The sequence below is a fragment of the Peromyscus leucopus genome, chromosome 3 (genome assembly GCF_004664715.2).
Source record: "Peromyscus leucopus breed LL Stock chromosome 3, UCI_PerLeu_2.1, whole genome shotgun sequence".
NCBI lineage: Eukaryota > Metazoa > Chordata > Mammalia > Rodentia > Cricetidae > Peromyscus > Peromyscus leucopus.
The window spans coordinates 123,750,877-123,764,201 of record NC_051065.1 but is presented as its reverse complement, the minus strand read 5'-3'; the positions used below and the strand labels follow the sequence as shown (position 1 = coordinate 123,764,201).

The window sequence follows — 13,325 nt, the reverse complement described above, 5'->3', positions numbered from 1 at the left end:
TTCGGAGACTACTTTGACATACAAAGCCTTTACCACATTGATTACATTCATAGGGTTTCTTTTCCATATGTCTTCTTTCATGTATTTGGAGATTACTATGACATGCAAAGGCTTTACCACATTGGTTACATTCATAAGGTTTCTCTCCAGTATGTGTTCTTTCATGCATTTGAAGATGACTGTGACGTGCAAATGCTTTACTGCACTGATTACATTCATAGGGTTTCTCTCCAGTATGTGTTATTCTAATCATTTGAAGACTGTGTTGTGCAAAGACTTTACCACATTGATTATATTCATAGGTTTTCTGTCCGGTATGTGTTATTTTATGCTTTTGAAAATGACTGTGTGGTGAAAAGCCTTTATCACATTGATTACATTCATAGGGTTTCTCTCCAGTATGACTTCTTTCATACCTGCAAAGAAAATTGGCACATGTAAAAGCTTAACCACCTTCATAACACTGTTGAATCTTTATATTTGTATGAATTAATTTTACAATTTGGTCTAATTGTAAAGAGTAATCAGATCTTAAGCTTTTATCACTTTGTTTACATTCATGTTGTTCTCCTTCATTAAGGATTGTTCTGTATATCTGAAAATGCCTGTGATGGTAAGAGCTTTTATTACCTGGCTTACATTTATGGCATATTTTTTCTCTATGAGATTTTTCACATATTTGAAGAGAACTGGAAGAATTCAGACCTTTACCCCACTTATTCCATTGATAAATTTTCCTATACTGTGAGTCATACTATATTTGCAAAGTGAACCAGGACAAGCAGAAGTATTTACACATTTCTAGTACTCATAGGGCTTTTCTACTGTATAAGTTTGTTGATGTATTTCCTAGCTGGAAAACCAATTACTTGTAAACATGAATCATATTCAATAAGTCTACTCAACCTGGGGACTACTACATATCTTCTAATTTGTGGGACTCCACAGAGGTTTTCTAGTGAGATCTGAGCTTGCTTTACTTAACCAGCAGGGCTGCATAAGGGGATAGTTGGACCACAGGTGTGGTTACCAGGTGTTTTGGAAGGGTCTGCACTTGGCTTGTACTTTGATGGCAAGGGGGAGGTCTTTTGCACTGCCTCTTGGCATTGTTATAAAAGCCCTTTTGAAAAGACAGAAGGGGCCAGTGGATTTTGATCCAGGTCCTCGTGAAGCTATTCTGTATCATCTCTGCTGTCTTTCTAATATTTCTCATTCCTCTCTCCTCCTCATAGGAACCCTTTAAAAGGTGGGAGCTGGGCCAGGCAGTGGTGGTGCATGCCTTTAATCCCAGCACTTGGGAGGCAGAGGCAGATGAATGTCTGTGAGTTCAAGGCCAGTCTGGTCTACAAAGTGAGTTCCAGGATAGGCTCCAAAAAGCTACACAGAGAAACCCTGTCTCAAAAAAAAGGTAGGAGCTGGCCTCCCACAGATGGTGCCGTGAACAGGAACACAGGTTCAAGGACCCCCATACTAATTATTCTCAGATGGAGAGAGATACATTGCTTCTTTCTATATCCCTATGCTCATACGGCTTTCATCCAGAGTGACATATGATATACTTATTAAAGGAAGAATAAAAGGTTTCCACATTGCATTCACACAATTTAACTTTCTGTTCCTCATAGACATGGCATAAGATTTTTCCACAACAAGCCCCCCCTTAATTCTTGACTCTAACTACCCATCTCACTAAACTTAGCAAAGTCAGAACAACTATATGAGTAACACTAGTTTTACTATGAACAATTTGCATATTAGAAGGTTTTGTACATACACTTATCAACTATTCAGTGAATATACTTTTGTAATATGAGTGGCATGAAACTAAATGGGTTGGCAATTCTACAGCATAGCTCCGATGGAGCTATAATTCAAATGGTGAGATCTGTTAAGGCATTGATTCCTTATCTTCCTTCTTAAAGAATGACTTACAAACACAATTCACTTACCTGCCATTGAGGTATATAGTTTTGTGAGAATTTAGTGATCATCAATGCGCTTTAAGCTATGATTATTTACACTGTTGCTTTTCTTTAAAACTTCCAGATACATTAAAATATCTTCAGAGGCACATTTGTATCAACTTTCACATGAAAATTACCTTCCATGTCTTCGAGGACTTTGACAATGTTCTTCAATATTAAGATCTTCCCATCTGTAGCCTAAAATATAGTACCAGGAAATGTATATTATTAAAAATTGTGTAAAATTTAAGTTACTATTTTTAGTGATCCTTAGAAACATGCCTGATTTATTAACCTCATTCTTCCTCATTCTCAATTAAAATTACAGAAGAGCATCAATAACCAATAAACAGTTGTTCCCTTATTTTAATACATAAAGGAAAAATCATAGTATTACCTATAGCAGTGAGGTTTATATAGGTCTCCAGCATCACATCTTTGTAAATATTCTTCTGAGAAAGATCCAGCAAAGCCCACTCTTCCTGAGTGAAGTCGACATGCACATCATTATAGGTCACTGCGTCCTAAAATATGCCATACATGTATACAATAAAAAGCATGATACTGACAACATTGTAAATGTATTCTTCGTTGACAATATAGTCATATAATTCTGGTGTTTCCCACACTTACTCTAGGACACAGACATTATAAAATAATCATCAATTCACTATAGAAAGAAACTGAATAGGTTTACCTCCATCATTTATGAATGCTTTGAATGGGATATCACCTTGCAAGAGAAATGCCTATCAACAGACATAGAGAGACAAGCAAACAGATGAATAATACTGAGTACACATCAAAGAAATTGTATGAACAATTACTAACTATAAAAAAAGATGAGCAGGCTGGGTAATTTGGCTCATGCCTTTAATCCCAGCACTCAGAAGATATACCTGCCTCTAATATAGTCAGATATACCTGTCTCTGAGGTGAATGATAGCCTAGTCGATGCAATCAGTTCCAGGATGGCAAGAAGTAAACCTGTCTCTCCTGCAAAAATCAAACAAACAAACGAAAAGGATAGAAGAACTCAAAGTTTTTTTGCTGAAGTTCTTACAAAGAGTTATGTATGCATTTACTCCAGTTCTGGTTCCAGAAACCTGAAGTGTTCCAGTTTAAACTGTAACTTTAATAATTCTTAATAAAAGGAACTGTACATTTAAACAGTTACAAATAGGTGAAAATATTAACCACAATCTATAGAAACAGCAAACATTTATAATATCAACAAGCTCCATAATTCTGATAATAGCCAATGTTACATTCAAAACAGCAAATGCCTCAAAACAACAGTTATGAGTTTGTCTGCCTTATAACATTTCCAGTTTTACCAAGGTGCTCATCTATGAGGATCACCCATGCTGTCCCAGGAATATTCCAAGACTCTAACAATTTCTGAACTCTCAGAAGGCAATGCAGGCCCCCCATGGGAAGCTCTATAAAGCAACTGGATACCAGGAAGTATTTGGAAGGCATTTGGGCTCAAAGAAGGGTCTGGAGAGTGGAAGGTCCTTAAAAAGGGTAGGTGGATGCTGGCCTCATTTTCCTTGCATCAGGTTCTCACCTATATGACCATGGCTAGCTGTTCCTGGACTGTTCCCAGCATCCTGCCACTCCTAACAGCTACAGCAGCAGCACTATGATCTCCACCTCTCTGGGTTTCATTATCAGCCCTGGTTGACTCCTTCCTGGCCCAGCTAAATTCAGGTCCTAGGGACCTTCCGGGGACTAGTTCCAGGGCCACAAGTGATCAGGCAAGGTGACATTCCATGAATACCTCCTTCAGCTCCATAGATATTAGAGATAGACAAGACAAGAGCTAGGTTGGGGCTACACAGCCTGTGAATTTGTGTACTGATACCTTCTTGCCTCCCTGAGCCAAGTCTGCCAATCACTTACTAAACATACCCTCTCCTTGAAGCAAACTCATCTCCCCATAAGCACAGAAATTTCCAGATGCATTCCCAGGCAAGTCCCTCACAGACACACCCACAAAACATGCTCACAAACATTCCCCCCTCCCTGGAAATGCCCTTCCAGAAATTCTTTTAGTCTTAGTCAGAGGACCTGGAAATTCTGTGGTGACCTCAGTTTTGAGGAAAGAGGTAGAATGGGGAGTGCTTGGCAGCTAAACTGGGGAGCTGCTCTAAGATCAAGGCCAGTGGAGACAGCAGGGCAGCCCATCCGCTGCAACCACAGGGCCCTGGAAAAGGAGACTTGGACCTCTAGAATAGGAATGATACAGGAGCTGGGAGCCCAAAGCCACAGCTGGCAAGGTAGACAGACCCTAAGCCCTGAAAGAAGATTTCAGGTGAAGGAGAAAACAGTAGACATAATAACATAGACATACTAACATAGAAGGTTTGGGGAGGGGGAAATCTAATGAAACCCTCTCCCTAAACAGAGTACTACAGGAAACTAATGACTATTGAGAGAGGGAGAATTATTTTTCCCAGGGATAAGCCTCTTAGTTGGTTATCAAAAACAAAGTAGTCTGCCCTCAAATCATATAAATAGAAGAAATGAACTCAGCAGCTCATATTTAAATATTTGTGTGTATATATATATATACACACACACATATACATATATATATAATATATATATATATATGTATATGCAATAATAATAACCAAAAAGAAACAACCAGTTTGAGACAGAGTAAGTGGGGGCATACAGCAGGCTTTCTTTTGGGCCACCATCCAGCTCCCAAATCATGACACAGAGACTTATTAGTAATAAATGTTCAGTCTTAGCTTAGGCTCATTTCTTGCTAGCTCTTATAACTTTACCTGTTTCTCTTTATCTACATTTGCCTCAGGGTTTTTTACCTTTCTTTCTTTCCATATCCTATTTTCCTGCTTCTGAGGTCTGGCTGGCTGGTAACTGCCTTGCTTCTGGTCCCAGGCATGTCCCTCTCTTTGTCCCTCATTCTTGCTAGATTCTTTTTCCTTTATATTCTTTCTACCAGCCACCCCTGACTATCCCTCTTCTGCCTAGCTATTGAATGTTCAGCTTTTTAGACTAATCAAGGGCCTTAAGCAGGCAAGGTGAAACAGCAACACATCTTTACATAATTAAACAAATACAGCATAAACAAATGTAACACACCTTCACATAGTTTAAGTAATTTTCCACAGCATAAACAAATGTAACACATCCTTACATTGTTAAAGCAGCACTCTACAACAGGGGCATGAAGTGATTGAAAAGATGAAGGGGAAGGTAGTTGTTATGTGTTTATATTTTAAATATTAATCATGGGGCATAGAGCTAAATAAAGAATTCAAAGAAAATGAAATAAAAATGGCTGACAAACATTTAAAAGTGTTTAACATGCTTAGATACTGGGAAAATGCAAATTACAACTTCTCTCTGAGTTTATCTCACCAAAGTCAGAATGCCTAAACTAAAAAAAAAAGGGGGGGGGGAGTGCTGGCACTGATTTGCAGAAAAGAGAACTCCATTTCAGTGCTTGCAGGAATGCAAACTGGTGCAACCATTTTAAAAATCAGTACAAAGGTTCCTCAAAAGGCTAACTCTAGATATACCATATGACCCAGCAGTACACTTCCACATATATATACATGAAAGTCCATATCCTATTCTGGAGACATATGCTAACCCATGTTCATTTTGATTATATTTACAATAGCCAGAAAATGAAAACACCCTAGATTTGCATCAACTGATAGATGAATAATGAAGATCATTATAGACATACAGAGTAATGTTATTCAGATATTGAGAAAAAATGAAACCAAGGAATTCACAACTAAACAGAAGAAGCTAGAAACAGTTATTTTGAATAGGCCAACTCAGACCAAAGAAGATAAACATCACACATTTTCTGTCACTGTGGAGATTGGTCTTAAATCTTCAGATATGTGTTTCAATTATAATATCCAGAGCTCATGAAATTAATAAAATGCCATGGGAATGGCTATAGAGAGAGGGGAGATAAAATGCACAGATACAAAGGGGAAAATAGACCAGTGAGGGTTAAACTGGAATGGGGTAGGGTAAGGAAGAGAGAAGGGAAAGAGATAAATAAAAGACCTTTGGAAAAAGATATGGAAATTTACTATACTTTAATATCACAAGCATATACTCACACAGAGAGAGACACAAACACACACATAGAAAGGAGAATAGAGACAGATACAGAATTAAAATGGAGGTACTCTGAAACAGAAAAACAAGGCTCCTACTGGACACCAGAGGGAAACAAAAATTCTGTGCTGTGTATAAGTTACTTCTTTGGAGTTCTTGCAAATTAGGTCCCAAAAATTCCTCAAACATTACACTGTATTGCTATTGCTCTTGTTTATCCTCAAGAACTTGATAAGACCCTCCTGATGAAGATACCATATGCTTGAGTCACAGAACATGGCAAAGTCAAAGTAGTAAAGAAGCAGACGCTTTATCCATACTGACTTGCTTTCACAGTGATGGAAGGTGCTATGCGAGCTACTGGAGGAGACAAGTCATATCTAACTACAAACACTTCAAACTACAATAATGACTGACCTGGCAAACCTGCACACTGCTGCAATGGTATCACAAATATCATGTGAGTAAGCAACCACCTCCCAACTGTATTCAAGCCCCTCTCCACAGGATGAAAAAAATACCTGGCAGCATTATCAGACTAAGAACTTAAGGATAGAGAGGTCATGGGCCTTATGGAAGAATGCATTTTTATTATGCTGCCAGGTGGACATAGAATTAAACTGACTTAAAACAACATTATATCCATAGATCAATGGACCTCCTATCCCTCAACTTTAATGCTTCTAAATGAAGTAGATTGTGATTGACACAGTGTTACATATCTGGCCAAGGTGTAAAGAATAAGTGACTGGGAATGTTCAGTCTTAAAGCAACATATATAATTCAATCCCCTCCTAAGTCTGGGGAATTACTGTGGAAGATATGGCAAGAAGAGCATAAAAGACAGAGGTGTGATCTGTTCTCCCAAACCAAATTCCCTAAGGCTCATCCCTAGTGCTGCAACAGATCACCAGCTAAAGTCTCCCTTCCTCCTGTCCACATCTTCTGTGGATCCTCTCTAACCCTCCTTCTCCCAACTCTTTGCTGCAGCCCAGCCACCAACACCAGCAGGAATTCCCTGTGAACACACCAGCAGAGCAGGCCAATAAATCAGGTAACATAAAACTATCATACTCTGGAAAAATCCATACAGGAAACAAAAACCAAAGAACATAATACTCACGCAACTTAGATAAACCAAAAACCAACACCTAGACCTATAATCATTCCAAACCCAGACACTTAGATGATAGCATATGAACATAGTCAATAACAGCCAGGGCAATATGTCTCCACTAGAACCCAGGTATATATGGATAATTGGCTGACCATGTTGTATGGAATAAACAATTAGGGAGCTCATCCCTGCCTGAGGCTTATTCTCTAAAATGGAGGAGAATTACACTTTTTAATCTGACCCTGACTAGGCTGCCTTAGACAAGAAACATAATCAAGAATAGAAAACTTAGGGTGGAAAATACCTTACCAGTTAAAAGCATGTTTTCCAGAAACTAGGGCTTTGTATTAGAGCACATTAACAACTTCTAAAACCTTTTCTCTCAGGCTGTACATCCAACACAGAAAAATAACAGTCCTGTTAGGTGGGGCCACAAAATTTTACCCAAATCTATTTGGGTTGAATTACTGTAACTATAGCAATTTGGTTTCATGATAAGATCAGTCCTTTATCCAGATTCTTGATTTCCCTGGCCTGTGGACCCCAAGAAATGGCTAATCAGGACATTTATGGAACATCTAAAATTGACTACCTAATTCCACATTGTTAATCTCAACTACTGTTAAAGTAGGAAAGCTCTTAACCTCTGTCCTGTCTCTCCTTTTCTGCATTGTGACTCCACAAGCTTCAAAGTTGGTCAATGAACTCAATTCTTGCACAGTTCCCTCTTCATTTATATGTCCCTCTTCATTTATAAGCCAGAGAGATTGGAGGTCACTCATTAACTGGTCTATTTTTCCTTCCCACTGACCAGTCAAGGCCAAGACTTGGAAGGAGTTGCAGGACTGTCTTCCTAGCACTAGGCAGCAAAGGCAGGATTAGATGTTCAAAGCAATTCTTAATTATATAGCATGAGGCAAGCCTAAGCTACAGGAGACATTGCTCTACACAGAAATCTATAATCAACATCACTTGAGAGGAAAGGAATGAAACTCATAAAGACCTAAAAACATTGGAAAACAGAAACAGATAAGAGCTGTAATGCACTTAAAGAAAATATTAAAAAATGATACTAAGTAATTTTTAAATGATAAAAATAATGTTCTTTTAAGATGAAAAAAAATTAGCTATATTGACTTTGAAAGTGTAGGCCCTTCCCTAGTAGAGGGAATGTCATTAATAAGAGATAGATTGATCCTGCCCATATGCATATGTTGGCTGCTGAGATCTGTAACCTGACACATAGTTACAGTCAATGGCCTATTTCTCAAACCCCTGAGCTGACATAACTATGTCAAGCAGGATTGAACATATCTGCACAGGATAGTTACCTAATTGCAAATTCAATATTCATTGGCTCAAAATAACCTTCCCAAACAGTACACCCACACAATCTGGTCTGTGATCATTCATGTGACATGAATTAAAACATGCTAGAAAATCACAAAATCACTCTCACTACCACAGTCAGGTCCTTTTTCAGCAGCTGACTGCCTACCTTGTTTCCCCCTGCAGTGTACACAATAAATTATTCCTCCTATTTTGGTCTAAAGACAGAGGCAATGCTCCACATGTGAATCCTTTTCCTGTGACTGATTGGATAGTTGACTACATGACTCAAATGGACAATTTTAAATCTTTGAGGTGGTACAGTCATGTAAGAGTTTTGAAGGTGTGGTAGAGAAGACAGTAAGATCATTGCCCTGGAGAGCAACAGACTGGAATCAAGGCCACCTGAGTCAACATAAGAGTGCTTATCTCAGAAACATTTTTCTAACATGATGGAAATGCAGCTGTTCTAAAATTAATATGCCTTCTGAGGGAGAAATCACTTCATACACTTAGGAGATCAATAAAGAAAAATCACTTTAATGATAGTATGCATTCATCTCTGGCTAATGCTCAAAGAGTCTAGAGACATTATGCATTCCACATATGCTGTCATCCTTAGGTGTCTTTTAGGTTCATGCTCCAGGTTACACTTTGAACAATTTAGAGACAGACAACTTGTAGGTCTAGCCACTTAGGCAGATGGGAGAGTTACACAGCAAAGATATTCCTGGAATTGTTGCTTAAGTATGCCTGAAACAGCAGGTAATTCTTCAGGGACAGGGTCCTGAGGTGAAGGTGGCAGGGGATAAGAATGATAGAAAAAGTAGAAGGTAGAAAAGACAAAAGTGCTGGGTGGTGGTGGTGCACGACTTTAATACCAGCACTTGGGCGGCAGAGGCAGGTGAATCTCTGTGAGCTGAGGCTAGCCTGGTCTACAGAGCGAGTTCCAGGACAGCCAGGACTGTTACACAGAGAAACCTGTCTTGGAAAAATCCAAATAAATAAATAAATAAATAAATAAATAAATAAATAAAAGCTGGGTAGGAAGGTTTTACACAATCTATGCCCCATGCCAATTGAGCTTCTTAAGAAGAACAGCATTTGCATATTACTTCCAGTGGGGGGAAATGGAAAGAAATAGGTGACTTCTATGAAGTCAACAGAAACTATCATACAGTAGGACAAACTCAGGGAGGGAGGAGGCTAATCAAACAATGCTGCACAAAGGGAACACAGTGTATCTCAAGAACATTACTGACTAAACCTACAGGGCATTGGGACTGATAACCATGGCTCCATGTGGTGGGAAGAGTTGGGTTTTCAGGATCTGAAGCAACCCCTCCACAAAGACTCTGGTTCCAGACCACTATCAGCTCTCCCAAGCACATTCCTGATTTTAGAGAAGGAGCTCTGTTTTATTGTCAATACATCAGGCACTTAGGGAAAGCTCCCAAGGCCTAGGCCCCAGACTGTTACTAGCTCTTCCAAAAATGTTCCTTCTCCCTGCCTGAGGGCCTAGATGAAAGCCTTGCTTGAACAGGCCAATCCTTAACACTTTACTTTTCAAATAGTTGTCACCTGGTGTCATATTTCCCATCTGGTAGAACTTTGCTTATCTCAAGAAGAAAACTGGAATTTTATAGCACACCAGGCCTTAAGGTGGGTTGTGACCCTGTATTGCCTCAATAAGCAACTTGTTAGTCTGTTCTTTGATATAGGGTTGGGCCTAGTGGCTGGCTATAAATCAGGGGGTGGCTCCTTTGTAATGGTTTGGAGCCAAATGTCTAGAAAATCCTGGTGAACAAATGTGTATCCTAATCTCTAACAGGCCTGGTTAGCATAAACTTATATTTGGGGTGTTTTAGAGGCAGTCCTCCTTCAGCTAAATTCTACTTTGTATGACTTACTATCTCCTAAGCATTGGTAAGTCCTTTATACCACTAATTCTGCTCTTCTACATCACAGCTAGGTATCAGAGTGCTACCCAACACGAGATGCCTTTTACAACCTCCAAAAAATTAACTATAAAGGGATCTTACATGTAAACATTAAATGCAAAGTATTGAACCCCTAGAAGATACTGAAGAAACTAGACCTCTCTGAGTTTGGCAACCTGCTGTCCATGGGTACACTAAAAGCCTGTTGATTACAGATTCAGCCCACAGAGCAAAATTATTCAAAGGCTGCCTCTGGGTCCAGGGAGTTTCAAGGACCACATGGGAACTCACTGGACAGGTATTCTGGCTGCAGGTTCCCACCTAGATCCAGGGAAAACCCACCACACTGGCTCCCTCACCTCCCCATCTGCTACTCCCCATCTTGGGACAGCAGTCCCTCACTCACCATGTCATGGTTTTCCAGCTCGCCCATGCTCTACGCTCACCTCCCAGCAGCAACACTCACAGCACAGCACACAAACCCACTGGCATCCGCTCCTCTTCAAAGCCAATCCTGAAGCCGGCAGCCGGAAGGGCCCTGCACCACTTCTGACTGGCAGGCCGCCTAAAGGACCTGATTGGCTAGTGAGGCCTGAGTGACAAGAGCACCTCCCTTAAGGGTACACTGTGCTTAAAGACACAGCACAATGGTTCCTGATCCTGCCTTCTACCCCAGACAAAGACCTTTTCTAGATCAGCAGAGATATGCATTTCAATAGCACTTGCCCCTGGTTCCAATAGCAGACCCTATTATCTTCCTGCACTTCGTAGGTACTTCCTCTTCCTCCTGAACACAAAGTGGCTAGCTAGCTTGTACAGCCCACTATACTATGTGGGGTGGAGTGATTCTTTGTCACATAGGTGGAAGGGTGCCCATAATATTAACAACTAAAGAGAGATTTAAAGACACAAAAGGAAATGTTTGGTATGTGGCTGCATACTGAGGCCAGGTGAACTGAAGGTACTTTTTACCTGGTTGTCTCAGCGACTTCAAACAATCAGGAAAGAAAAGCAGGAACTAGGTCACAAACAAGATAATATGTCTTTCCACCATCAGAAAGCTGAATGATGGCTTCATTGCTTTAGGAGTTTTATTCCTGAAATTCAGAGCAAATTGTTGGCAAATGAATAATAATAAAAAGAGTAGGCTTTATGGAAAGTTGAATACTTAGAAAATAATGGAGCTAGGAAGAATGTGTTTTTGAAGTCTATTGTTAGCCAGCACATCATCTTCAGTGGGCAGGTGAAAAAAAAAAAAAAAAAAAAACCAACTGCATTATTCAAGGTTCTCTATAAGATCATGACTTGTAGAATGACTCTCTCCATATATGTAGAAAGTGAATGTATTAGAATGTCTCACAAGCTGTGGTCCAATAGTCCAACAATAGCTGCCAACCAATGGAAATGTGAAGAATCCAGTAGTTGTTCAGTTCATCAAGCTGGATATCTCAGCTGGTCTTTAGTATACACCAAAATTCCAAAGAAGTAGGCTCTAATGCTAGTAAAGGAATGAACTTGGTAGCCATAGCTAGGGCAAGCAGGCAAAGAGAGAGAGCTTCCTCCTTCAATATCCTTTATATATGCAGGCTGCCCCCAGAAGGTGCCATCCTGTTGGTGGATTTTATTCTTTATTTGATTGTGTGTGTGTGTGTGTGTGTGTGTGTGTGTGTGTGTGTGTGTGTGTTCAAGACAGGGTTTATCTGTGTGGCCCTGGAACTCATTCTGTAGACCTACCTGGCTGACCTCAAACTCAGAAAATCCAACTGCCTTTGCCTCTGCCTCTGCCTCCTGAGTGCTATAAATGTGCGCACAGCCACTTAGCAGCTAAAAGTGGATCTTATTACCTCAAATGACCCAGATTAAAGATGGGTCTTTAATTTCAAAACCTTTAAAAAAAAATCCCTCACAGGTGTACCCAAATCTTTGGGTTTTAATTAATTACAGAAGCAGTCAGTTTGACTATTAAGAATAGCCTTCACGGCCAGGCGGTGGTGGTGCATGCCTTTAATCCCAGCACTCAGGAAGCAGAGGGAGGTGAATCTCTGTTTGAGGCCAACCTGGGCTACAGAGTGAGTTCCAGGAAAGGCGCAAAGCTACACAGAGAAATCCTGTTTTGAAAAACCAAAAAAAAAAAAAAAAAAAAAAAATAGCCATCACAACAGATAAGGCAGATGAAATGAGAAAAATTTCTTACCTGGAGGAGGCAGGGAGAACATGAGAGTTATTTCCAAAACAATGCTTTTCCTAAACAAAGGAAGCATGTGGATGTTACTTAGGGAGTCTGGACATGTAGACTTCTGCCTATTCCTAAGTATTCTCAGTTAACAAATCCACTTCTGAACTCCATAATTAGAATATAAAAACAGAAACATTTAGGGGCATTCTTACTTCAATGTAATGCAGCAACATTTATAAATTATAAAAATGATGGAAAGAAATGTCTCTGGCATGTTCATCTTGTACCACAAAGTCTTAGCTGAAAATCAGGTAAATTACACAGTGAAAGTAGGTTGCTTTGGAGCCTATGTGACCTGTCAATCTTGATGTTCAATCTAAAAGATAATTGTACCAATGCAATTCTCACATATACAAAAGATAGAGAACATAAATACATAAAACTTAAAGGAAAAGTTACTTAACAGCACTGTATACTCTACTCTCAAATGAACAGTTATAATGAGATCTATTAACCTCAGAATAAATCTACTTTTACCTCTGAGTGGGCTGGCTCAGTGGAAGGCCACAGCTGCTTCCATCAAGACCAGGAGTTCATTTTAACTAGCCCTGGCTCCTGTCTGTCTCAGGGCTGTGCATCACTGTAGAGAATTCCATTCTTTCCTTTTTCTAACTTAAAAA

General features: G+C 39.6%; 1 protein-coding gene across 1 annotated transcript; it reads right to left on the bottom strand.

The window, feature by feature from the left end:
• Window positions 1-2,097: 2,097 nt before the first annotated feature.
• On the bottom strand, window positions 2,098-13,239 carry LOC114708854 (zinc finger protein 431-like). The gene is made up of 4 exons (XM_028892406.2): window positions 12,664-13,239; window positions 10,876-11,566; window positions 2,362-2,488; window positions 2,098-2,162 (listed from the first exon to the last, which is right to left on the bottom strand). Exons 2-4 carry the CDS (start codon window positions 10,900-10,902, stop codon window positions 2,098-2,100), a joined length of 219 nt encoding a protein of 72 aa, XP_028748239.1. The 5' UTR covers window positions 10,903-11,566; window positions 12,664-13,239.
• Window positions 13,240-13,325: the final 86 nt, after the last annotated feature.

Coding starts and splice junctions, on each gene's coding strand:
- LOC114708854 (XM_028892406.2), bottom strand. CDS start 10,902: ATGGGCGAGCTGGAAAACCATGACATG. Junction 2,489..10,875: donor AGCTGGAAAACCATGACATG/GTGAGTGAGGGA, acceptor GGCATATTTTAG/GACGCAGTGACCTATAATGA. Junction 2,163..2,361: donor TATAAACCTCACTGCTATAG/GTAATACTATGA, acceptor ACTATATTTTAG/GCTACAGATGGGAAGATCTT.